This window comes from Trematomus bernacchii, unplaced genomic scaffold (genome assembly GCF_902827165.1).
Source record: "Trematomus bernacchii unplaced genomic scaffold, fTreBer1.1, whole genome shotgun sequence".
Lineage (NCBI taxonomy): Eukaryota > Metazoa > Chordata > Actinopteri > Perciformes > Nototheniidae > Trematomus > Trematomus bernacchii.
The window spans coordinates 1,149,944-1,173,123 of NW_022987821.1; the positions used below are offsets into that span (position 1 = coordinate 1,149,944).

Here is a 23,180-nt window from a genome sequence, read left to right on the forward strand (position 1 = left end):
ATTTAATACAGTTTGTTTTATATGTTAAACCAATATGCGTATGTGTTTGTTGTATTCTTGTGCCTAGGAACTAATGTTTGTTCATGTACTGGTACTGCGTGTTTTGTTGATACACTGGACAACTCAACGTGGTTTGACGTCTGTATTTGAAGCTCTGCTGAAGTCTGTGACAACGTTTTAATTTGACAAAGTTATACGGAAAAGGTACTTTAAGATGAATCTCCTTTCACGACAAGCGGCCCACGAGGTATTTGTTTTATGTTTTCATGTTTCCTATTTTCATTCATATGTGTAGCACAATATGCTAATATGTTTGGCTATGTATACGTGTATTCGTTTGTTGTAGTTCTCACGGCGTAACGGAAGAGGGGAGGCTACAAGATGAAAACTCCAAGAAATAAACGCCCGTTTTAAAGAACCGACCCGTGTCTGTCGTGAAGAGAGCTACATGTATTAATATACCGATTATAAGCACTTCTTTCTACAATAAGTCGAGCACTCTGTGTGCGATTTCTACCAGACATGTTTAGACTTAAATAGAACTGTGACGTCCCAGCTCCGATTTCCAAGTACAAATTGAATGCACCATAAAACCTCAAAACATTACATTTTTGAAAAAGAAAGCCAAACAGTTTTTACTTTTTTGTTTTCACTTTTTATTTGAGGTGCAACTGTCTAGTGCAATTGTAACGTCACATTTGTGATGGGCTGAGGAACATGCACAAATATCCACATACGGCTAGGCATTTTCCTTTTTTCTCATTGTGTTCAGCGCTCCAGTTGCACAACGAGCAACTCAAAACACTCGGCTGTACAAAAGACCAAAGAAAAAATAAACCATTGTCAAAAAAAAGAATACATTATCACTTGTCTCCAAAACGGTAAAGAGTCCAGATCATTAGAGCGATAAGCGTCGGCGAGGAGAGTTCACATACAGTACGAGGCTGTGTGTCACTGCAGAGACAGCATTTAGTGTCGAGGTAAAAGTCCTCGTGTTGCCACCCTGAGTAATGACATCACAGGTAGTTCAAAACCTGGCAAACCATAGATATATATATATTTACATATATATATACACATGTTGAATAAAACAACTAAGAAAAGCTTGTATATATGTATCTATGGTTAGAAACCAGGCACTTGGCAGAGTTTAATTGGAAATGTTTACAAAGTTCATCGTCTAGAAACTTATTTGCCTCTCCTTTAATTATTTTAATACATCACTAGGACATTGAGAACAACAAAAACATAAAACAGACAAAAACTTCCCCTAGAAAAACGTTTGATTCCCTGCTTAATGTTAACGCTCCACCCAAGAAAGGGGGAGAGTGCGCTGAGGGCGGGGGACGGGGCACGTGAAACAATGAGGCGCAGCTTATATATATATATTTATTTCATAATTCTTTAGACACCCCCCCACCCAACCCAGACGACATATCTTCAGATAAAGAAAAGTTCCCATTCCAGATGGTACGAATCTTTATAGTCCGTCTGAAAAAAGTGCATGGATTGCAGCACTGAGAAATGATGTGCTGATGGAGAGTGCTGGGTTGAGGGGGGGTGAAGACGATGGCACACTTTTCACGAGCGAGGGATTCGTGCTCCCTCCTGATTGGCCGAGCCCTGCGTTAGCTCCTTTCCTCCGCTAGAAAAACGGCGGTCACTTCCTGTCAGCTGTGCCATCACGGCGATGAAGACGATTGTCTGAATCCGGTCATAAAAAGCGGTCACCGGTGCGGCTCTTTCGGTTAAATTAAATGTGCAACAAAAGAAAGTTCGTCCCCCCCGGTGCGCGGCTGGAGACGGTGGCAAAGTCGGTGTCGATGCTAAAGTCGGTTCACAGTATGGCGAGGCTCCTTCCTCCTCCTACAGCTCCTCTTCCTCCCCTCATCTCTGATCCTTTAGGGGCTCTGCATTGGTTCACTGTTACGCGGATGTGCCGGAGCTCTGTGTGGGGGGGAGGGGCTGCAGCGGGGTCCCGCCCGGGAGGGGCACCAGGGGCTGCCCGGGGCCGGTGGGGGAGCCGGTCTGGACCTGAGCCTGGAACTGGGCCATCTGCTCGGGGCTGGCCAGGTTCTTCAGCAGGTTGTTCTCCTGCTCCAGCTGCGTGTTGCGCTCGATCAGCTCCTTGATCTGCTCCTTCAGCACCTCCACCTCCTCGCGCACTGCGTACATCAGGTGGCTCTTCACCAGGTCCTGAGGGCGGAGAGGGGAGAGGGGGGGGGGGGGGGGGGGGGGGGGGGGTTAGAGAGGATACATCACTTTCCCCTGTGAGGACACTTTGTTCAAACCAATGTTTCAGACTAGTCACACACAACACAAACAAAGTAACATGTCTGTACCTAATAGCATCTTTTCATTATATTAAGGTTTCTGAATAAAGCTTAAATGTCTGGTGTCACTTTACGACGTCAAAACCCTTTAAAAAATGTTTTTGTTATATTGGCAATATAAATGTAATGCATGGCGCTGTTCGTTAGTAAAGGTGTGTGCCCCCCTTTGTGTAAAGGAAGAACTGTTTGTTTTTTTACCTCAGTGAACATTTTGTTTTAAAAAAAAAAAGACTATACGCCAACTATTATGGATAAAGCAGAATATTTGGTGAGACAGAAACGGGTTGTCAATCTTGAGCAAATAAATGTTGACTTCTGAAATGAACACTGGAGTTATTGGACATTTTTGGATCACACAGAGTGCTATGCAGCTCTCACTGGAATATATCACTACAAATAAGATTATACTAATAATAATATTAGTGCAGCCTAATCTTTATCTGCACAAATATCAGCTTCAAACAGAATGAATACACACGCAGAAAAAAAGAAAGAAGCTGCGCAGCATTCAAATGATCCAATTATTCCCTACAGCACTAAGTCATGTATTTATTTGTATTTTTAAAGTCAAATCACAATAGAAATAAACTTTAATTAATTGAGGTTAGTCAGGGAAATACAAATATTTGGTTTCACGAATGAATATGTTTTTGTGCTGCATTGGACAATAAAGATCTTAACCAATTGCTTTGTCTTTCTTAAGCAGAGATGCCATATGTTTGCTTCTCTAGATGTTAGATGTAGGGCTTTGTCTCACACTTATTTGTGTTGGTTTTGGAATATTGTTCAGAAAGCAGTTTAAAAAGGAATCTCATCTGACTATTGGGAATTTTGACTGGCATTTTATTTATTTATATGTTATACTTTGAAGGCTAAATCAAATCCCTCAAATCAATGAATAGAGAAATAAACAGCAGATAAAAGGATATTAAAAAGGATGCAGCCCAATCACACATCCCATGATTCATTTGCACACTATAAACTTTATCTGGATGACTTCTTTTTATTAAATCTAATTTGGTACGCCTTTGTTTTTATTTAGACACGTAGTAACCACAATAGACTTCCTTCTAGCATAAAATAAATAATAAACTAATGACTCAGAGCGTGCTGATGGGGAGGAAATGTGTGTCACAGCGTCACAAGCAAAGGCTATTTCCATCGCTTCAGTTTTGCACAGCACATGCCAGCTGTGTGTGAAGGATGGCAGGAAAATATGCATGAATCCCTTCAGGAAGAAAAAATGTGTCTTTAAAAAAAAGAAGAAGCAAAACAGCTGTGTTATTCATTCCCACGATGCAGCTGGAGCAGTGTGCAGGAGGAGGATTTAACACTGTGAGCATCCCCTGCTCTGTGGGCCCGCCCCCCTCCTCCCTGCCCCGGTACGCAGCGAGGGAACAAAATGTTCTGCACCCGGGTGGGAGGAGCCAATCACGTCAGAGTTATTTATACTGAGCCGCGGGGAGGCTGCTGCTTGCCTAGCAACACGGTACGGAGGGGGGGAGAGGGTGAGGGTCTAATGTAGGTTTATGCATGGGAGAGGGGATGGCGTGTGAACCCTAGCCTTCCCAAATCGAGGTGCCTGCAAGCCGGAGGTCATCGCTCTAAACCCGTGACAGAGCAGGAAACCCCTGCCCCCTCGAATGTATAGACCAGCAGGTGCATATATGCGGGGAAATGTGCCTTTTTCACCAATGTGGCGCTGGATTTGTATTAAAATGCACACAAAAGCACCTGCATTCATTCATTCATTCATTCATTCATTCATTCTTATGCCAACCTGAGATTCGCTCTGTTGAATATCTTAAAGCGTTTAAACCCTTTCAAAACAAAAGCATGAAGGGGATTACGCTTACATAACGCTGCGTTAACACACATGTAAAAGCTATTTACCAACACTGAGGGTGATATAGGACAGGATTCTTACCATTGCTTGTTCAATCTTGTTGTCAATGGCCACCACACTTGCACCGGAAGAGCTAAAAGACAGAGAAAAGAAGAGGTTTATTATCACAGCATATGAGATGATGCATTAGGAATACTGCAGGGTGGATGGGATGAATCAATGGGGTTTCTTCACAGACGTGACTGGCATTTGGTTTTTTTAAGCTACGAAATCAGAAAGAAATAAAGACTTATGTAACATTATGATGCTGTCATGAGTAAATAAAACATCCACAGAAAATCTTCAACAAAGCAAATGGAGGTCGAGAAAGCAGGCATTGACTTTGATGGCGGAGAATCAATGAGGCGACATAACAAGCCATGAAGCCCCATTTAAATCCGAATAAAACAGTAATATAATGCGCAGAAAGGCTTGTGACGTTACCTATTGTCAACCCGGACAGATGCACCCTCCTTCCCCAGCACAGAGGATAGAAACGATATCGAGAAATTCCTCAGTTGGCAAACGCTAAGATCCATCGCCACTGTGTAACATTGGGCATTCATACTATCCAGCCCATTGAAACCCCCAAAGGCGATTCTTCGGCTGTACAAACTGGACACCCAGTGGTATAAAAGTAGAAAAAAAAGCGCATTATTGAGAGCAGGATGTCTGGTCTGCTCTCCGGGCGACCGCAGAGCTCGCAGCCGGGACGGGGAACACAAAAGACTGAGCGGTGGGTTGCAGCTCCGCGCTGCCTCTCCGGGTAATGAATGCAGGACAACAGCTCGAGCGGCGACGTGATTGGCGGAGGCGGGAGCTCATTAACATAATGTGTGCCGCAGCGGCGTCCCTGATTGGATGAGAGGTTCGCTCGTGGTAATAAATTATGCAACATCCCTCTACCTGCTGCTGTTCTCTATAAAAGCCCGCATCCACCCCACGGAATGGAAGAGGGGACTGCCTCGACTTATAACCGAACATTAAAACAGCCGGCATTTTGCTTTTAAACTTCCGTTTAGTGTTGAACTGCGATATAACTGCACTGTTTGTTTATGCTCAAATGTGGACTGCAGTTGATGGGGAAACTTTGTCTGATGCAATGTCTCCACCTATTGGTTATCACTCGTGCTTTGAAGGGTCACACACACCACAAGTTGACCCTCGCATACATTGAATCATTGTCATTTGAGACATAATCAATAGGCCACAATGTGTGTGTGTGTGTAGCATAGGCTGACCTCTGTCCAGTTGGGGGGTAAATAAAGGTGTTAGAGAAGTAACACAAAAGAATGGGAGATCCTTTGTCCTCTCCATCAGTTTGGATGTTTGAAATGGGAACACGCTGTTCTTCACAGTTTAACAGGACCGCCCCTCTGTTCTGTATTTGGCTCCATCACAAATTATTTACAAGTTCCCTTAAGGTTTTTTTTGTCATTTCTGTGATGTGTGATAGAGCTGAAACAGGGATTCAATCGACGGAACATTTGGATAATAAACGGCTCGTCAAAGTAATTTATCAAGAAAAAAGGCCAATGTTTTCTTGTGTCAGCCAGCCGGTTTAAGCACCAATTAAGCTTATGCTAATAACACAAAGGCAGCTTTTAAATGATTATTTTCAGATCATTATTTATCTTTAAGCGCTAAACAATAATGTGATGTGTTGGTGTGTATGTGCACACTGATGTCGTCACCATATATAGTTTAGATAAGCACACGGAGAAAAGGACGTACATTTAGAGTAAACTGTTGGATGTTCTGGACACGTACGAGCAATAAAGCAATAAAGATTAAAGATCTTGACTGTACGTTAGGAGCTCCTTTAAGCACCTTGGCTGTTCTAGCCGGCTCTGGCTGGAACATTTGTTGAATCAATTTCAGTAAGTGGAAGTGTGTCAACTTTGTAGTTTGGACATCAGAAACTGGAGGAGTACCCCGCTCATGTATTTAAAGGCTTGATGGTCAAGGGAACTCTGATGGGTTTGAGTGAAACAAATGCTTGGAAGTACTTTTGTCAAGATAATAAACTTGAGAAATTGGGAGTTGGGTATAGATTTAATGTTTTGGTTTATTGTGTTTTGGAGACTGAAGTCTATGAGTGGCGTGATAACTGAGCAAAGGGAAGCAATAATGTGCTGAGTGGATCTATTGAGGAACTGGAACATGATGTTATCTCTGGCAGTTGAGATTGGAGGGAAAAGTTTAAGTAATAAAAAAAATAAAAATGGGCGGACAAGTTAAAGTCTTTGTCTGGACCTCAATGCAGTGAGTGAACATCAGACTGCCACGCATTCACACTCACACACAGTCATGCAAATCAACTTGCATGTGCAGAAGCAAGTACATTGTGTCCTCAAAACACACAGCTTGCTTTAGGGCTGCTGAGCAGAGTATGTGATGAGCTTTTTATTTTTCATTACATTTACTGCAACCCTGAAGTAGGATAGACATTATCCGGATGTCCCATTGATCCCACGTGTGCTCATTGTCTGTAGGATCCTGCCACCATTTTGAGCGTTGTTTCTGTTCTCAGGAATTAACGTGACGCATGTTGAAAAGCAAGTATATCTTCGGCCAATGTCAAAAATGTGAAGAATTGCAATGGACTTGGTTGTTAATGAGCTAAAATATGAACCATCTATGAGACTGCGGCATCATGTCCGACCCCCTGAAAGCCACCCATGCGCCACCTATCGCCTAAACCAAACTGAGTATTTCCAGTACTCGAGAATGCATCTGCCATTGTTAATATCCTGTTGTGTGCTACATGTGGGAAATGTTAACTTCTGACAATGTTCCGCACTGATTCTGGACATTGTCCGGAGTCCGGAAAGCTTCATTAGATATGAAAACAACAGGTGTGAACTTTCCTGGATAAATGCTTGGATAACTGCGAGCCTTACTCTAAATGACGGCAAACATTCAATCAACTGAACGCAACCACAACGATCAGAAAACAACACAAAGCCCCTCCTTTAATCCCCAGGCAGCTGCAGTGGCGCTGACCCCCGCTCATCACCGCCGACCCCTAACAACGTAACAGCACTACAGCCATGGTTACCTCTTCAGATGCTTCTCCAGCTCCCAGAAGAGCAGCTTCAGGGCGGCGGCGTCCATGCCCTGCGCTCCTCCTGCCCCGGCCAGCCCCTTCTCTCTCATTGATGCTCTCAGGCTAAACCACACTGTCCCGACCAAAGCCCAGGGCCCTCATTACGGCCCCACCGAAAACACCCTAAAACAAAACACCACCACCACCGTCCTCCTGACCTGCGCCCTTTGCCCCAGACCCCTCAGATTCACACAGGGGAGCCTGACCAACAATGGAAGACGGGGATGGGAGAGTGTGTGCGTACAACGGGAGTGAAAGCCCTGCTGATCGCGAAGCCTAGAGCACAGATAGACTCTCAGACCATTGGGTGCATGGCGAGGGGAGATAGGAGGGCGGGTTGTGATGTCACTGCTTAAGGAGACTTGTCACCTCCCCTTCTGTTGTTACATAAACACTCGGAAGAGATTAGGGTGATCCGTCCAATAGGATGAGCTACTTTTGACCACACACCCACTTAGTACACCCAGATCCAACCTACAAGCCCCTCCCTTCGGTCAGCAACCTCTCGCGTGTTTACTTTTTGTTGACTGCAACATCTCCTCAGTTATGTTGCTGGAACAGAAGTAGTACCCTTTTTTAAAAAAATGTTTTTAATATAATTCTATCCATCAAAACACAGTATTTTCCTTAAATCTCCTTACAAGACAAAAACCATCTATCTTCGGCATCCCACACACTGTACCCCTCCTTAAGATATCTCAATGTGTACGTTGTACCATGCACGCATTCAGCCGCCTCGTCACTCCTCATCAGTGGATGCACACTGGACGCTCACTCTCTCTCTCAGCATGGGTCTCCACTGGAGCATGGCTCACGTGTACCTCCATGTTTGGCTGTCTCCCATGCATTGCAGTCTGAACAAAGACCATCACAACAAAGTGCCTTGAGAGATGAGATGAGAAAAAGAGCAGAAAAACTCATAAAGTAAAATGATATTTCGTCGAGTAGAGGACACAAGAGAACAAAGGGATGGGCGACCCTGAGCATAGATGGTGCACAGTTATGGGGAACACAAAATGGCGGCGAGGGGCGTGCGGAGCGAGTTTGTTGGTGGGATTGAGCTCGATGCATGCAGTGAAATTATTAACCTCGTTAGGTGGGGGTCAAAACATCTTTTGTTCACTCTACTGTATGTGTCGCTAATCCCACAAACAGTCGAGGGTCATAAAACACGAGCATTGAGAGATTTTAAGAAGATAATTAAAAAGTGATAGAAACTGATCAAATGTCTCAAAACTTGTTTTCTGGTGACGTTCAACGCTTTTAAAACTACCATTATTAATTAGTGTCAATTACTAAGTTTGTTTATACATTGGAAACAAAGCTCATTAGATGCTGCTAATCCGTACATCGTGTACTCGCTATCTGTACATCGTGTACTTGCAGCTTTGGGGTCAGTGTACGCATGCCCACTTGGAACAAAAGGCTCGGAGTTCTTCGGAGGCGAACACTCACTGATGTGGAGACCGTTTCAGACTTTAAGCCAATCGCTGATATGGTGCAGCACCTTCGGCTCAGCCAATAGCGAGAGACCTTGACGTCAACAGACATCACAGATGGGTTTTCATTCATTCACGTCCATCTAATGCTTGCATGTCTGACATGTGTCAAGGCTTGACCCATATATTACCTAACCACTACGGTAAAGCTTACTGTATGCTACACGTGGGAGACGGATCAGGAGGAGTAGTGATAGCGTAAGACTAAGTCACTTCGATGCCAAATTAAAATGGTACTCTTCGGCCAGGCTGCTGTGTTGATGTTCTGCCAAGCTATTAGACTTTATTAGTTAGGTACACTTTGCCAAACTGCAGATGAAACCATTAACAGGCTTCCTTAGGCCTTTTGCAGAACAGCATCTTCACCCATCACAAAATGCTTTCTAATAAGACCCATTGACTGTGGACTTGAAACTGCACAATTATTGTAGAAAATTAAACGAATTCAATGCTTAAGACTGTATCCAGAGGATGTCTAAAAGTAGACAGACTCAGTATTAACTAAGAATAATTGTCATGATTACAAAAAACAAAGATGTAGAACAGTCAAAGTTTAGTTAAATTGTTTTAAAAAGAAAATGTGCAGTACCCTAATACAATTATAAAAAATATTTAAAATAAGGTTGATTAACTAATATAAAAACAAAATCAACACTATTGTGCATATGCCTGTTATAGCACTCTGAAAAGTGCTGTAAATGTCATGTATTATTATCATTTATATTCACTCTGACTTCCATAAAACATTTTTAGCAAATACATGTACAAGATGTGCACAAAATAACTAATGTTTATCATAAAGATTATTAGCAAATCTGAATAGAATGTAGAGTCCATCTTTGCCACACCCTGTGGAGCTTACATAAGGGTGGATGTGTAGCCACAGTGTGGCAGCAGACGATGTGGAGGAATACAAAGAGCAGATGGTGCTTGCATTGCGTAGTAAGTACTTAAAAATATAAAGTTTCATGGAAAAGCAAGGAGTGAACGGCATTTGAAGTGACACCTATCTTTAAATCCCGGTTGTTGTAGCCTCTTAGCTTGACATGCTATAATTAGTAATGCTTGGACTTTTCTCTATAGGACTGAAGGGGGGAACTCGGGCAATAGCTTTGATAGAAGCCATTCAAAACTGGGGCAGCTAAACTGAGGAGGCTTGTGTGTAAATTCAGACATATCTTGAGGGTGTTAAGGACAATATGTTCATCATATAAAAACATATTTTGAAGTTTAATCAGCTATTAATAAGAGCAATACAAAGGAGAGAAGAAGCTCCAGTTGTGAGATGTCAAATCAATAGTGCTCACAGAGACCTAAAAGCCTTCTTGTGTATTTGCTGTACATAGACAAGATTTCTGCCCCCCGCCCCCTCACCCTTTCTACCGCAACCCTCCCTTTATCCACATTTTCACAAAAGCATCCAGCTGAGTGTAAGTAACACTTCCGACTAGCTTTATTGTGCAGATTGAGTTTGAATTGCTGCAGTGTGTGGTCCTGGAGAGGATCCAACTCCACCACACTGGAAATCATATGAAATGGGGAAGGGTTTTAATAACAGGCATTATAAAGCCATACAGGAAGTGACTGACTACAGCAGATGATGTCAGACATTACATTTTGGCTTCCCTTTTTACATCCCTCCTCAAATAACGCTTCTCTCCCGTTATCCCTCTTCTTTTTTTTGTTTCCCATCGGTGTGTATGCCGCACTGTCATTGGCCCGCCTCCTTCCGCATCACTGGTACTCAAGCAGTCGGGAGACATGAGCTCATGCGTGTGTCCCGTTTGTGTGTGAGGCTATGTTTGCAAACTGGCGCGATCCGGTTTCGGATGCTTTTGAGCACTGGCATTTTACAAAGAGGCGAGCCAAGGCCGACGGCAAGATCAACGCCACTGCGCACGCACAAACAAACACACACTTCACACAAGCAGAAGAGTGTTCATTTAGAACTATAAATAACAAAAGGTCAAGAAATGAACCAGATTGGTTGAAACTTGAGGCAATCATTAAGGTTGCATGAAGCGTACACTGGTAGCAATGGGAAACAACCTTTGACTTGCAGCGTGGGAGAATCTACCTTGATCTTTGCCAAAAACAGATAAAAACAAATATGCCCCAAACCTCAAGCAGCTCTCATGGCATCACAGAGCTCCAGGGCAGCGGCTCTGTGGAGCGGAAGAGAATGTGTCTCTGCCATGCACGCAACGCCTTACATAACCAGCCTCTGTGCCATATGGGAGACGAGAGAGAGAGACGGGGGAGAGAGGAGGCTCAGACGTCTCTACTAGTCGTTAGGGCTGCACGATATATTGTGTCGTGACGATAATCGCGACATCCGGTTAAATATGCTCTGTTAACTTAAGATCCAGACGTCCCAGACGTCCGTGACTAAAATCCTTCATCCGGTTAAATATAGTGAGAAAAATACCAATTGTATAGCATTAAAGTTCAAGTAAGGATGGTTTGCGGTAAAAAAAAAACTGTCTTTTCTTCAATTCCTGTATTTTTTCATATCGCAATATATATCGCAGGGGGGGGGGAAATCGCAATGTCAGTTTCTTCCAATATCGTGCAGCCCTACTAGTCGTGCCTTGTTCATGTGACGGATGAGATATTAACTTTCCCCACCCTTACACACTCCTCTCCTACTATTAAAAGACATTTTTAGCAGAGCCAAAAAGAAACTAGAAAGGAATGCGGGATACAAACAGCAATAAGAGGATGTTAACAGGAGGCAGCATCGTGCCTGAAATATCTCCCAAAGCCTGACGTGACTCTGAAGCGTTTGGACAGTCTAAATATATTCAGTTCACTATCACACAAATCATATAGGGCGCATAGAGAGCTAAGTCCACTGCTTAAAGAAGGACATACTGAATACAAAACAATATGAGTAGAGTCAAAAGTGTGGGAGCCAATAGAAGCTTGAGTGTTACACAGTGATGTCACAATGTTATGGAAGTAAACAAATCATGAAATCCCTGGATTATATGCCACAAAAAATGGCGACTAGGCTCCTCGTATGTTTATCTGCAGCTTGGAATGCACAGAAATGTCTGGCTCTCTTGACTATTTTCACACATAAAGTTCAGCAGCCCGAAACTCTCTCTTACCCATGTGTTAAAATCAATATTATGCACTCAAACATTACGCAACCTCACGACACAGTGGCACCATTTAAAGCGTCACAGGAAGCCGTCACATGGCCCCGCACAGTGTTTCTGTTTTAGGGTTGGAGGGCTGTATGTAAACAGAGTCAGATGGCTCACTGTCGGAGCATCAACAGCGAGGATGTCTCTGCAGCGGTTGAGAAACTTTGCTCGAGGCTCTCTGCAGCGTGCAGGCTTCACACGGAGCGCTGAATGTGTTTTCACAGTAGGAAGGGTCAAGACTGTGACACAAAACAATTAAAGACTGGCTTTACGCAGAAATATTATCGTGTCTCTACCAGGAAGCGTCACTTTAAGGGGGATCAATGTTTCTCCTTGACAGGCAGAAGAGTCGTCACGTTACTGTTGACGAGTTTGACAGCTTTCCAAACTAAAATAAATGTTTTTTGACTGATAATGGAGGCTGTTTTTCCAGGTTAAACAAGTATGAGTAAGATAGTAAGGCTTGTTTTCGTAAATGTTCCCTCTGTGGGACTAATAAAGGTATTCTGATACTCTTATATATTTATCTTGCTCAGGTGGAGACTTCCAGGTGTCACCAAAGGTTCAATCATAGGACTTGAAATATCACATTTCTCTCCTTTACTGTGTTTTCCTTTAGAAGTAACAATCATATCAGAGGGAAATGACAGAGAGAGAGAACACAGGTGTCCTAACCGCTATCATGGCACAGCCAGTTCAAACGAGTTTATACTGCCTGCCTCTGCTGCCGCTTCTCCCTCACTGTGCATGCCTGAAGGGGAAAGAGCAGCATTATAAAGCGCTTTACTGTAAACACCTAACATTCCACACACATGTAGTCTACACGCAGTAAAACACGCTGACAGGCAAGCTCATAATCGCCTGAGAACGGCACAACAACGTGCATGGACACATATCAGATTCTCTCTTCAAGGATCTGCAGGAAGGCACAAGGCGAGCAAACGTGATCAAGCTGGGGGACTCAAACCTTACGTGTTTGAACAAAACGTGCACATGTGATGCATCCATACATAATACAGTCAGACTACTGACCTGCAAAAGACTCTATGACAACATCTTCAGGCTCCAATTTACTATCATTCTCGTGATGGATTCATCTCCCCGTGATTTAATTTATTACTAGATTAACTGTTCTAAAGTTCATTGTACTATTTATTGAATTTGCTTTTACATATAGTGCTGCAACTAATGATTACATTTATCGATAAAGTACCAATTATCTTTCTGATCAATGGTTTGGTCTATTAACTGAAACTAAATACTGAAAAATGTTCATTACAGTGACTCAAATTGTAAGATGTTGTCTTTAAAAGGTCTTGTTTTGTCAGTCCAAAACCCCAAAAGTAAAATGTTTATTTGATTTAAAATAGTGAAAAACAGGAAATATTCAAAATATTCAAACAGGAAAAAATATATGATTATTATTTACGATTAATCGATTGTTATAAGTTTTAATTGTTTTTCCAGGTGACCTACTCATTGTTTAGCTGGTTAAAAAAGAATGAAGCATTAAATCAATGATCAAAATAGTTAAAACATTTCCCTTTTTGCAACAAAAAATACTTTTCTGTTATTATCAATCAGCCTCATAATGTGTAGTACAAAGATTGTAATATAATGGAAACTATAGTGCCATAGATTATATAGGAATCCATGTAATAGCTAAATAACTTGCCAAAAACACCATATTCATCAGATCATTTTCAAGATTGCCTTCTTATGGACTTCTGCCGGCACTAAGTTAAACTAAAATATGTTGCAGTAGAACAAATAAACGGGCCTCTATGACAATGTTTCCCCCCATAGTCTGACCCATTCACACAGACAGAAACAAACGTGTCCATGGGAATCAGTCCATCCTTCAAAATAAACACTCCTACTGAGTTACAAACCCTGTCAAAGGAAATGTGATATCAACCACTGAGGCTTTCTGCAGCCAGTAACCACACTGAGCAGAATCTCTACAGACATTTCTGAGGAAAGCACACGAAGAGAAGACACAAAATCACGTGGTGCTTGCGTGCAGGAAGGACCTTTCCACTTAGCTGCCAGGCACATTTTAGGTCAGTGTAGAGTTATATAAAGAACCAGGCCAGGAGCTTTCATGAAGCAACACTGCCACCTTGTGGGGGAAGAGCAGAGTGAAGAAGAAAATAGAGAACGTATTTAATGTCACATCTTATTAACACACTCATCTACCCTAAGGTGTATTGCTCTTGACATCGAGAGAATGACGCCCAAGAAATAAGAAGCTTATTGTCTTTGAATCTGCTGACCCACTTCCACTGTAAAGACACAGCAAACAGGAATAACAGCGCAATGAAATAAAAGCAAATGTCGGCTGGATATGACGAGCCTAATGCAAGCCGTCTGTTTCTCAGAGACATTGTACATTACAGAGTTTCCATATGAGCACATGTGTTTCTTGTCTAGGTTAAACTACCTGGGGTTTACAGTGATGCGTATCATGCTGCCGTCACATAATAAAACCGCAGCACATGTGCCCGCAGAGATTCTTTAGGTCTGGATGTCACAGGGTTCATTTTCTTATATTCTTTAAACGTAATAATAGATCATTTGTTAGTCAAGCTAGGTGTCAAGAGAGCCAAAAATATAAATATACCTTTGTGTTCAACTCTTTCCACTCCCATGAGTTTGTTTAAAAGGCTAAACTAAAATAATATGTCTGGCTTTGGGATTTGTAGGAAATCAAATCTACTAGTTAAACAATTTGTACTGCATCATTTAATAAAGCTCATGTAAAAAAGTGAATTCTGTAAAGCTTTTCCTGCTAAATGAATATGCAGGATGAGGAGAATGAAGTGATGACGTGTCTCTCTTGTCTTTGTTAGTCATTTAAACTCGTATTAACATATTTAAAACCACATTCTTATCTTGGGCTGTGCTTCACAGATATGTTTGTTGTTAGGCATTACTCACTTTGTTTATTTTGTAAATAGACTAAGAAAAGTATTGGGTTACATTCTTGATCTTAACGCTCATTAAAAAGAAGTCTGGAGCTTCTCTTGGATTCTCTTACATCATAACGTGAGCTTTAGTTTGGGCAGTAGCTCCAAACACTGATCTATATTTGGCCTCAGCCGTCGGGGGCTCCCTCCAACATGTAAACAGCTCCGATTTAGATTTAGCTTTAGTTCTCCAGTCAACTGAAAACAGGCGTGTCAACGCCGGTATAACTTCAGACCAACAGACATTAAACACATCAGGAATGGTTAAAAGGAGCAATATCAAACATTTTAGCTTCAACTTATCGTTATAAAGTAAATGACTTTGTACAATGTACAGGCGGTAGACTATTGACACCATTGGGGTATAGACTGGTTCCCTATGAGCCTCCCTTTACAATAAAATGATGTCAGCTTTCAAGCCCCAAACTCCCTCATCATCAAAGGCTTGCAGAGAGCTTTCAGTAAAGTGGAACTCAATTGTTTAACTCAACTAAAGCTAGCTAAAAACTAGGGCAGCACGATTTGGGGAAATAATCCAATTGCGATTTCTCTGACAGATATTGCGATTCGATTTGCGATATTTATTTTTAAGCGACCCAACGGAAGTTTATTGTAAAATGCGGCCATATCTCCGGCTAGGAAGGTCGTATCAACGTGCTCCCGTCGCTAGCACCCCCGCAGCCCGAGCTACGAGTAAAATAACTAAACTTACATGAAACTTCCATTGGGTTGCTTTAAAGTCAAGCTTCAGTTTAAGATTCACCCTGTAATAGAAACATGTGATGGAGCATTACTAACCTGACTCAGATGCTTTGTTTCACCAAAGCATCTAGGAAAGCTCCATTGGAAGCCATTTGGAAAAGTATTTCAAAAATACTTGGCAGGTGATTGGATCAATCTGTCTATCACCTACTATCATGGGCCACTTCTGATTGGTTAACAATGGCTGGTACATGTGGAGCACAGCACTTCTGATTGGTGTGGAGGACTGACACACAAGAAGAAAAAAACAAAACAAAAGAAACTGAAAAAAATCGCAGGCTTTGCGATTTGATAATTGCATCATTTCAAATCGCGATTTCGATTTAAAATCAGTTAATCGTTCAGCCCTACTAAAAACTCAACAAAATAGCCTAAAACTCAACAAAATAGATCAAAACAAAAATAAATATGTTACAACTTTAACAAATTAGCATACAACTCGACTGAATTGCTAACAACTCAACTAAAGCTAGCAAAAAACTCAACCAAATAGATAAAAGCTCAACAACAAAGCTGGAAGTAACTATCTCCAAGTTGCTAAAACTTAAGTAGTGAAACTGTGGAAACCCTATACCTTGAAAAAGAGCCCCTCCAGTCAAAGAAGAGTAATAAAAAACATTGTCTTGACTAAGCTAATTCACAAAACCTACTTCCTTATTAATACCACAACGGGTTTCATTCTGCCTTTATCCTAGCAGATCAGGGTTTGGAGTTCTTTGTGATTCATAGACGATACTGTTGCTTAATCTTCTTGTTCATTTCAAAATGAAGGGACTTAAATGTGTAATCGACATCAGATTTGGAATCAGATTTTGGAAACATATTATGCCTCATGTTCTGAGGATAATGGAAAGCAATGGTTGTCTTAGCAACCGGCTAGTGGGCGAAATTGGAAAAAAGTTTGCACATCAGTGGTATGAGAAAGGGAAAGCCAGCATAGGCACAACAAAAAGCATTCTCGACTCTCCTTTGCCTCACCAGCTGACAGTTAAATAGGTTTTTACAGCTCTATGATTATCACTTTCCTGCAAACTCGTTGCCCTTTGACCCCTGCTGCACACGTTTAGGCTACTTCATTTGGATAGCAGCACTATAAAACGCTAAAGAGAAAAGAACCAAAGAGAAAGCCGCTGGCATAAAACTGCAGAGAAACGCTGTGTGCGAGTTTTACGAGAAGAATAATCAATAAAGTTTGCAACTCTAATTGTAATGACTCCCTACAGATAAATATGCATAATAAAACCCAATGTTCTATGACATTTAGTTAGAGAATACACATTGCTACTTCATGGTGGTTTTTATGCACATAATTCACAAACAACTTTACCAATGGGATAAATGTGTTGACTTTAACAGAACATCTGGCATGGTCATTTATTACAAAAATAATGTGTATTGTGGTTTTGCTCGAAGAAAGACACTGATTGTGCTTACATATAATGTCACTATTACTGCGTCAAAACAACTTGCAGTTTTTTGTATTAGAACTATAACTTTTTTAAAAAGGGACTATTGTTTACAGTGCATGGTGTTTATGAGTCCACTGTAACCAATACAACAAATGCATTCTCTGCACCCTGTAAGGAAAGTTGTTTTTATTTGGAGTTGTTGAAAGATTTGTGATTATAACACACACACAACAGGTTTATAATGAAGTGAAAGTGTGTGTGAAAGTCACGAGTGCTTCTCCTCTACTGTGAAGCGCTGATGGCAGCGATCCAAAAGTCAAATTATATGGGCATCGGCCTGCAGGCTGAAATTCCACCTGCGGAGAGGCACAAGGCCCGATAAGAGTCCTGATTAATATCACTCCTCTTACGCAACCTCCCCTGACAGATATAGAAACTGACAGCAAAGGCAGGTAAAAACACACACGCATAAATAATCCTGCCAAATACAGACACACCCTCCCTGTTTTACAACATGACACTATTCATATACACAGCTGTGCTAGCTCAGGCGTTGTCAAAGTCATGAGAGCTGCAACGTGATGCGTTTGAGAGCCAAGCTGCAATTGGAAAACAAGAAACTGCGACAGAAATTGAGATATGATGTGTGCCTTTGATGCTACAAACACCCTGGATAACTACTTGGTGTTGTTTAAGGCACTTAGGGACGGGGGGAAAGTGATTTGTTGCAAACATTTAGAGCCCAGTCCCTGTCTTCCTACCGGGGTAGCATGGATTAAATGTCTTGTTTAAAATTGACTTGAATTATAAAAAAACTGTTTTAGAAATCAATGAGTCATTTAGGTCAAGCTAAAAGCAGTGTCAGCTACACAAATGTCTCATATTTTCAGCTTTTGGGGTTTAAATGATAAACCTAACTGTATGTATCCAGGTTTTGAGGGTTAACCGAAGATTAAAAAGCGCCACGTGCGAAAAAGGTTTTTACATTGTGAATAAAGTCAGACTTTATGCTATGTGTAGAAATGGTCAAATTGTGACTATACCTAAGAGTACTGACTGCTCCCCTTGTTTATGTTCATTTCTCAGTAGAAAGTATTGGTGTAAAGGCCTCATGGTGAGAAGAAAAACCTGTAAACTTCACTATGGCTGGATGCAATTAACCAGGAGAAAACACTGGAATGTATGCAAGGGGAAGCAGTTGAACAAGAGGAACAGACTTAAAAGAAAGGGGGTAGAGGAGACGCGGGAAAAAAAAAAGAGGGTGACAAAAGGGGGAATAGGAGCCAGATTGCAGAATGACTGTGACAGCATGTAAAATACACGTGCTGTCATGATGGGGTGCCATGATGGCTGACAAAAGCCTCCACACTGAGCACAGTCCGGCTCTGTCTGCAGCTGAACATGACTGCGACTATGTCAACATTAAACCAGCAGCCTCTGGAGCTCGGACACCATCTGAACAGCTGAAGATACAGCTCTCCGGGGACCTGCTGTGCTGATAATTCAATTAGACCAATGTTTACTGGTTGGCTCAGCAACTGTTGTTTTAATCATGGAACTATGGCGTTACTTTTCTCCAACTTTTTGGACGGTTTGAATTTCTTTCAAACTGCTTAACACACAACATTTCCCAGAATATTTTTGCAGTTGTTGGGTGAGGCTGACAGTCAAACTCCCTCCGTCCATACCCTACAGGCCTTGTTACTGTACTCACAACATGAAACTCCTGCTAAACCAGAACACAGGGCAGCACAGCGCTAACACTAGAATGCTGCCTAAACACTGCTCCATTTCTCTAAAGAGAGTTTATCAAATGTATCTAACAAATCGCAGAAAGAAAAGAACACTGCATCTTCAAAATGGGGCACGGACGTTTTTTTTTCCAGTGCATCAACTCTTTTCAGAACAACATTTTTAGTAACCACCTGCAACTGCTATAACCACTTTTGAGCAGAAACAGGAGCACAGGGTTGAGTATTTGTACACATAAATAAACCATGGCACAGCTCCCTGAGGGTGGTACACAAATCAACAGATCCAGCTTCTAATAAAAGACTGAACTGGGGGGGGAGGCGCAAATACCGTAAAGAAGGATAGTGTGAGGAGAAAAGCAGCCTCACTGTCACACAGAGACCTGAGCTAATGGAGGTGGATGTGTGGTGGCAGAGGGGTCGAGCAGGACAAACAGCTGCTGAGTCACCATGCTCTGTGACTCAGCGAGTCCAGCCACTGATATTTTCACAACAACAAGTCAATTGAGCTGTTTATCAAGCGCCTTTTTCTGCAGAATGACAGAATGACCAGAGGGGCGGAGATAAAGCAAATGTGACATCTAGATTCTGAATGAAACTCTGAAGAAAAACAGTTCCGGGATGCAGATAGAAGCACGGCTGCAGCTTGTGATTATTTTCAGATTCTGTGCATTCCTGATAAATCAATTGGCCTATAAAACGTCAGAAATTAGTGCGACAAATGCCCATCCCAGGTTCCCTAATTCCAAAATGGCTGTCTTTTAATGTATTTCTTATTAGATGTTCAGTAAAATACGTGTGTAAAGTCTCCATATAAGGAGAAGAAAACAGCATTTTCTGCTATTCTTCCATGGAAAATTACTTACTAACTATTAATAGATTATTATAATAGTTGTTGTTGATCAACTATCCTTGCAGCTCTAGTTGCAAGCAGAGAAGAACTGTTAAAAAGGGTGAAAACTAAATCCTAAACAGACATCGATAACCCGACTTAAATCAAATTGTCTAATGATATGATGAGTACATTAAATATATTTCACTGCATGTTAAGCCAAAAAAAAATGCACAGGCTTGTGTCCTCACCTGTCCTCCTCTCCTTCAGCATGGTGGGTCCTGAGGCCTGCAGCAGCAGCAGCCACCATGAAGGCGCTCGCCTCCGCCGACATCCCCATGTGGGCCAGCGATCCTGCAGCACCTCCAGCCTCTGCAGCCCCGTCTCCACCTGCTGTCATCCCGAACCGGGGCAGACCCAGCAGGCCTTGGTGCTGGAGCAGGATCCTCTGGGCGTCCTCCAGCTGCGATGTTCTAAAGGAGCCCCCTCCTCCGGGGCCCTGGTTGAGGGTGGCTCCCAGGGTGAGGAGAGGCTGCAGGTCAGCTTGCAGGGCAGTCAAAGGCATGTAGTGGGTCCTGTGGCTGGGTGCTACTGGGATTGTAGCAGTAGGGGGCTGTGTCAGGTGAGTGGGGAGGGTTTGTGGCTGTCCTGCATAAGGTGCCTGGGTAGGTGGGGCTACCTGACCATGATGGGACAGCTGCTGGAATATATTGATCGGGGGATGTGGAAGTGGGTTGCTGGAGATTCCCGCTGCACCGTGTGGCGGAGGAGGCTGGACCTGGGTCTGGAAGGGCGCAGTGGGCTGGATAAAGTCTGGCTGACGCACACTTCCTGGAGCATGGAACTGGGGTGCAGGGTAACCTCCCTGGGGTGGAGCCTGGTGGGGATCGACAGTGTAGGGCAGCTGCTGGGGTATCACAGAGGGCGGCTGATTTACACCAGCCTGTGGTGTTGCTGTAGGGAGAGTGACAGGAGCTTGCTGCATGTGGGGCCCAGCAACAACCTCCTGGGGTGAAACATAGGTCAGAGGAGTGGTTTGGGCCTGGGGCGGGCTCTGCACCGCTTGTGGACTGGTGAAGTCCTGGCTCGGGGTCTGATAGGGCTGAAGAGTGTGGGGCGGCTGTACAGCAGGTACACCCTGATTTATCCCGGCATTACCTGCCTCAGTCTCTACAGCCACCTCTACACCTTTCGGTGCCTCAGATGCAGCTACAGGATGGACCTCCTTTTCATAATACTCTGTACACATCCATCTTCCTTTGCGGAATGGCTCAGAGTTAGTGTCTAGTTTGACCACCCTAAAACGAGAGCCGGTGGCCGTTTGAGTTTGGGTGTGCTGGGTTTGAGTGTTGGGGGCAGCAGATGGGGCTCCAGCAGAAGCTGCTTGCCCATTCACATTAGTGTTGTCATAACCTGCAGGCCCAGATGCAGGTACTGCAGCAGCAGTGCCAGCTGACACATTAGAAATGCTCACACTGCCTTGCAGATGCGGATCAGCGGCTGTCCCAGCAACAATAGGGGCTGCGGGCTGAGTCGTCCCACCTGCAGGTTTACTGTTATCCAACATGGGTGGCCTGTGCGTCTGGTTGGGCCCAACTCTGGAAGCCATAGCAGGGCTGGAGCTAGCCAAGGGAGCGATGGGAAGGCCTGGCAATGAGGGCTCATTTCCTTCCAAGCTGTCAGATTGCTGATGGTTGGGCTGCTGAGGGTAAAAATGATGGTGCATGGTACCATTTACCATCGAGGTGTGCTGCTGAGACCCCTGAGGGACGGAATGAGGGTGAAGAGGCTCGTTGGGTGACACGATTCCAGGTGTGTCAACCCCATGGAGACTGTTGAGTGTCTCATCAGAAGAGCTTCTCTCCGGGACACCTGTATCCGTGGCCCTGGACACGGAAACATCCAGCATATCAGAGGAGGAGAGGTCTTCAGTGTGTGACTCATCCATGTCATCATAGCTCTCTGTGTCATCTGCCAAACTGTTGTTGCCGCTCACGTTGATCTGCGCTGAGGTGACACTTGTGATCTGGAAGCCACTCTTCTTCTTTACCTGAGCTCCGGATGCTTGGGACTGGGGCTGGTGGTGGAGTCCAGGAGAATTGGATCCAGCCTGGGGGGGATTGTCGTCGACTGTGTTGGAGCCACTGCTACCGGCTGCGGGGGAGCCAGGCGCACCGCTGCTACCCCTCCTGTAGTGGAAACCCGCCTTCCTGCTCCCGGTCCCAGGCGGTTCTGCAGAGAAGTCCTGGTGGTGCATCTTTACCGTCAATGAGCGACTAAAGGCTGGCTGACGGCTGTTGGTGCTACCTGCTAGCTAAAGCAGATGCTAGCTAGCTGGGTCAGCTGCAGTACCGCGATACTAACGAGCCATAAGTGAGAAGTCAGATGATTTATGTCCTTTAAAGATCGAGCTAGATGTTCAAGGATGTAGTTACACTGAAATACTAGCTTATAAGCGGCGATACACTTACTAAATAACGTATTAATCCAACTTCAGTAGGATAAAAACACAGCAAATTAAATAAACAAAGAATGTTAAATGCAGCTAGCCGCAGGTTAGCTTGGAGCTATGTTGGGTCGCCAGTAGCGATTAGCCACGGTCTTCCATAACTTGGTTTCTCCTCAATACTTATCAGGACTATTCTGCTGTAGTTAGTGTCACACAAAAGCACACATAAATAAGTGTAGCTCAGAATAGTTTAGCTTTACTTCACAGTGAATGTGAAAGCTTCTTAGCTGCCCGGTGTATGTCGCAGGAAATCAGACGTCGCACAAATTCCTCCCCTGGACGTTGAGTCTCCTTTTATTACGAAGCAAAAAATATCCTAGCGATGAATGAACTCCTTATGTTGTCATTAGACAAGGGTGTCTAAATAGTATCCGTCTTTGTAGTGGTAAAAAGTGCACGCTAAGTCCATCTCGATGTGTCTCACTGAGTCCGTGTTTGCTGTATCATTGCCGGTGAGCAGCTAACGGGCTGTCAGTCTCAGAGGAGGGAGGAGGAATGCAAACACTGCGACTGCGCATGCTCTTGTCTGCCCATTTCTTTAGACCTTTGCAACGTTCACGCTCCACTGTTAAAACGGAATGTACATAGCCTACCCAGGTATTCAAGTACAGCTAGTACATCGTGTCGTTTTCCTTAAAAAAACATATCTATAATCTAATTTTAACCCCTCCTCTTTATCCAAACCATCTTACTATTATAAAGTGGGCATTTTCGAAATGATGTATCAGTTGTCCTAAAAGTCCATGATCAGAATGTCCGTTTTACAATATTTACACAGCGATGAAGGCAGCACTGGCCTCTGGGTTGTGTTGATTTATTTTTCTTGGACCCCACTGTTTGGGAAGTGCTACTATATATAAACTAAACCGTTATGAATAATATCTTTGAAGCTGCTTTAAGCAACAATATTTCCCTTATTTATTTGTTAGCTACTGGTGAATCCCACAGACTTTAAAACATAACGAACATT

General features: G+C 43.2%; 1 protein-coding gene across 2 annotated transcripts; it reads right to left on the bottom strand.

The window, feature by feature from the left end:
* Window positions 1-632: 632 nt before the first annotated feature.
* Window positions 633-23,180, bottom strand: LOC117498973 (TSC22 domain family protein 1-like). Of its 2 annotated transcripts, none has more exons than XM_034151192.1 (3): window positions 19,953-23,180; window positions 4,261-4,312; window positions 633-2,196 (listed from the first exon to the last, which is right to left on the bottom strand). In XM_034151192.1, exons 1-3 carry the CDS (start codon window positions 21,956-21,958, stop codon window positions 1,927-1,929), a joined length of 2,328 nt encoding a protein of 775 aa, XP_034007083.1. In that variant the 5' UTR covers window positions 21,959-23,180; the 3' UTR covers window positions 633-1,926. The 2 variants fall into 2 exon arrangements, with proteins under 2 accessions (XP_034007083.1, XP_034007084.1); XM_034151193.1 differs by lacking the exon at window positions 19,953-23,180 and adding an exon at window positions 4,663-5,020.